The following is a 4,213-nucleotide window of genomic DNA, read 5'->3' as shown; positions in this document are numbered from 1 at the left end:
TAAAGACCAATAACGGTAGTAGGGGCAGGACGCTGCATCAGACTATCAGGACGACGGCGGGGAGTGCTGTATCGTCGAGACAGATACGGTCTCAGGCATGATATCATATAAGCAAACATGGACTTTTTTTTAGGTTAACATACCCAACACCCATATTTTTATGTTTGCTTGAGTCAAGCAAGGAAAAAATCCTCATTCTCATTACGTAGAATTTAAGGCCTTTGTAGTAATGTATAAAACGAACATAGCAATAGTAGTATAACTCGAATCAACCCATCGTGGATTGCGGTCTGTGTCTGTTTTGTCACGTTTGCTCATTTGGTGTACAAGGACGACCCATCAACCGGAAAAACTCGTAGCTGAGATGGATATCAACGTCTGTAAGTGGAAAACTCAATGGCCACGCTAGAACTCGTTCAAAACGACGCTCTCCATCTCCTCGACATCCATTTTGGAAGCCCGACATTCAAGCGCAGCCGACCTTACAACACACGTCCCAACGACGACTTCCAAAGCGGTTGGCTCCATATCTCGTTGCAAAACAAGCTTGCATCAATTCCCAACATGGATCCAACTGGATCAAAAGGCAAACACAACAAACATCCAACTTCCAACGTTTCTTCCAAATCCACCAAAACAAAACAACAAAACAAGCATCACAGATTCACAGGTTGAAACTTCTTTTTAATGGTTGGGTTGGAGAGACTAGGTACAAAGAGAGAATAATGCCAGCTTGCCGTGGGTTTGTGATTTAACAACCGTCCACCTTATAAGTGAGTTTTAATAAAACCTTTTCTTCTTCTGCTCCCCCTTTAATCTAATAAGGAATCATACACCACCACACAGTACAATAAAACAAGGACATGCCAAGTTTTATTGTTTGTGTGTGTCATGTTTTCTGCTGTTGTTGTTTATATAAAAGAGTTGTTGCTGCTGCTGGACTGACTGGTTCTGTTTCTTCGTCGATTATAAAAGACAGGAAGTTTATATTGTGATGGGAAGTTGGAGGTGGTTGGGTCTTATATGTGGGATGGGATTGTTGTTGAAATTTAAAAGTCGAGCTGTAAAAAATATAGGAATGGAGTTGCAGAGTAATGGTTTTTTAAAAAGGGGGATGTTCGGAAAGTTGTTTAATGGATGGGGGTTCTACGATGGTGGTCGTGATGGATAACACAAAAACTAAAAAAAGACGATTATTTAATTTCCCCCAACTCTTCTCCTAACAGCCTTTTGATTTCACCACACAAGTTTTGCAAGCCACACTAGAATGATTACTATTGGGGTTTTTAGTATGCTCGTCCTTGTCCACCTGCACTGCCCTTTCTCGTATTACTCGTGGCAGCAGCAGCTACTCGTGATGCCCTAATATCTCCTCCTGAGCCGCTTGGATAGCCTCCCGGTGATGTGTTGCCACCCGGTGGTGAACCAGACGTGAAGCCGTAAGCTGCTGGTGCATTGGCTGGGGTTGCACCATAGGTTGCAAACTGGTTTGGTTGTTGGAAGTTGCCATATGCAGTTGGACCACTGGTCGACGGTCGAGTGGATGTGACGGCAGCTTGTGGTCCAGACGAGCGTCGTTGGCCTGCCGCTAGAGTAGTGGCTGCGGCTGGCGCATTGGTTGATGTCCTTTGTGGAGCACCTGGTTGCTGTGATTGGTTGATCTTATCCCTTGACCCACCAGCCCTATTCCAACCAAAGAGTGCCTTAGTATATACAGTATCGTATGACAGAAACGCACGAACAATTGAGCCAAGACATACCTGTAATCTTCTAGTTCCTCATCTGCCATTGGAGTAGCTCGTTCAGGGTTGGCCAAAGGTGTTGCGGTTTTGGGTTTGGCATCATCAGACTAATGGAAGTTAACAGGAAAGATTGGTTAGTACCTCCAGCTCTTCGCTGGGTTTGAAGTATAGATTGAAAAAGCACCTCAGCCTTCACCATTGTCCAGTCAAAAACATAATCATAATGATAGCCCTCGCGAATGAACAAGTCTCGGAAGATCTTGCGAAGATATGCGTAATCTGGCTTGTCATCGAATCGTAGCGAGCGAGTGTAGTTCAAGTATACAATGAATTCATTTGGGAAGCCCCTACAAAAATGGTTGGTTTAGTTTCAACGATGTCTTTCTACCAGATTCACTACCACAAACAACGACTACCAACAATCATATCGGAAGACATACCTGCATAGCACTTCTGTTGGAGTAGTCATCTTCTTCTCCATGATACGATCATACTTTTGCTTCTTGGTGGCAGCCTTCAACCCTTGCCATGGTAGTGATCCTCGACAAAAGTACATTAGCACATAGCCCAGTGACTCGAGGTCATCTCGGCGTGATTGTTCGACACCCAAATGCGTGTTGATGCTGGCATATCGGGCTGTTCCTGTCAGATTCTTGTTTTCCTTGTATGGGATGTGTAGATGTGTTTTGGGATCTCGATACTTTTTGGCCAATCCAAAGTCGATGACGTTAACTTGGTTGCCTCGTTTGCCTAGACCCATCAAGAAGTTATCAGGTTTGATGTCTCGGTGTATAAAGTTTTTCGAGTGGATGTATTCGATTCGAGATATCTAGGATTTGAGAGAAATAAGTGCGTTAGCTTGCGCTGTTGACTGAACCGTATGCATATCGACGGCTAGGGACGGTTTCTTACAAGTTGATCTGCCAGTAAGAGTACTGTTTTGAGAGAGAATTTACGTCCACAAAAGTTAAACAAATCTTCTAAACTTGGGCCCAGCAAGTCTATGACCATGCAATAGTAATCATTCTCCATGCCAAACCATCGAACAAAGGGAATTCCAACTAGGGGATAGGTCATAAATGTGGGGTTTTAGTAATCACAACCTCCGAAGTGCATTTAGACAGCAATCTAAGACTTACCACCACCAGCTAAAGTCTTGTATACTCGTGCTTCATATTCTAATTGTGGATGTTTGGCTTTGATGGATTCGATCTTGATGGCAACCTCTTCTCCATTTATAATGTTGATTCCTACACAACAAGGATAAGAGTTTAACGTTAGCTAAAAACGTTTTTTCAAATAGACAACCAGGGGTGTTCATAAGATCTTCGATCAGCAATGACTCTAGTCTAGACGGTCTATCTAGTATTGGACGCGTGACTTGACGCCTTTTGCCAAGTGACCTCATCATTCACCAAAGTGTGTGAAAACCACCACCTTGGCGAGACCAGTAGGATTAAAATACAGAGATCACCATCTAGTAGATCCACAATCTGTCTCTCGTGCTCTCACTAGCACCCAACCCTTCAAAACACTAGACGCATCCACCGCATATCCCATGACACTCAAGCATCGAGTTTGTTGTTGCAAAGTAGGATGGGAGGTGATAGTGGATTGCAATCGATAGTAGCATATGAATAAAAGAGGATAGAGCAATCTATATCATGTTCCCGTTTTTCGCAACTCGAGGCACTCACCCAGATAAATGTCACCAAATGACCCACTTCCAATCTTTCGTCCTATGCGATACTTGTTGCCGACTCGTAAATCCATGAGCGCATGAGTGGTTGCCGACGACGAGCCAGCTGCAGCAGCTGGCTGGCCACCATTATTCTGCATGCTTTTTGTTTTCGTCCACTACTTCAGAAATATAATTTGGTAGTTGCCGTCCTCCAAAACGGCGAGGAGAGAAGAGAGGGCTAGGTGTGTCGTTACAGTTATATGACGGCTCGATATACAATCAACAATCTAATGCTCTCTAATACCTTCAACTGGGTTTCTCTCTCGGACCGCTTTTGATGAAAGAAAACGTTATTGCAAAATGAAGACGTGCAGCACAGTCATGCACTCCTGAAAGAGTGCAAGACGAAAGACAGGAATTATAACGGAACGCGTCTCGGAGCTACTCCCACGTGAAATCGCGTCAACCTTAACCAAAACAGCTCTACAAACACCTTGCAAATGCAAAACGAGATTGAAAATCACTGGTTTATGTGTTTATAGTTATATATTGTTGTTGTAGGTACCTATACAATACGTTTTCAACGTGTCTTGTCCCTATAGATTTACACGAATATCATATCCTTACGGACTACGAATCTCTCCTCCGTCGTTTTTTGGTTTTGCCTTCATCACTTGACGATTCTGATGGTGATGACGAGCTTGAGCTGGATGATGATGAGGAAGATGACGAGGATGATGAGGATGAAGAGACCGAGTCGTTGTCTGTATCACTACTACTGCTGCTGCTA

General features: G+C 43.7%; 1 protein-coding gene across 1 annotated transcript; it reads right to left on the bottom strand.

Moving 5' to 3' along the window:
- Positions 1-1,286: 1,286 nt before the first annotated feature.
- SmJEL517_g01186 (uncharacterized protein) lies at positions 1,287-3,581 on the bottom strand (the record flags this gene model as incomplete). The annotated part of the gene is made up of 7 exons (XM_031167114.1): positions 1,287-1,683; positions 1,761-1,849; positions 1,927-2,089; positions 2,183-2,571; positions 2,655-2,803; positions 2,882-2,992; positions 3,440-3,581. The coding sequence occupies 7 exons, from the start codon at positions 3,579-3,581 to the stop codon at positions 1,287-1,289; spliced, it is 1,440 nt and encodes a 479-aa protein (XP_031026733.1).
- Positions 3,582-4,213: the final 632 nt, after the last annotated feature.

The sequence above is a fragment of the Synchytrium microbalum genome (assembly GCF_006535985.1).
Source record: "Synchytrium microbalum strain JEL517 chromosome Unknown SmJEL517_scf0004, whole genome shotgun sequence".
NCBI lineage: Eukaryota > Fungi > Chytridiomycota > Chytridiomycetes > Synchytriales > Synchytriaceae > Synchytrium > Synchytrium microbalum.
The sequence above is the reverse complement of the archived record's forward strand: the minus strand, read 5'-3'. Positions and strand labels throughout refer to the sequence as shown.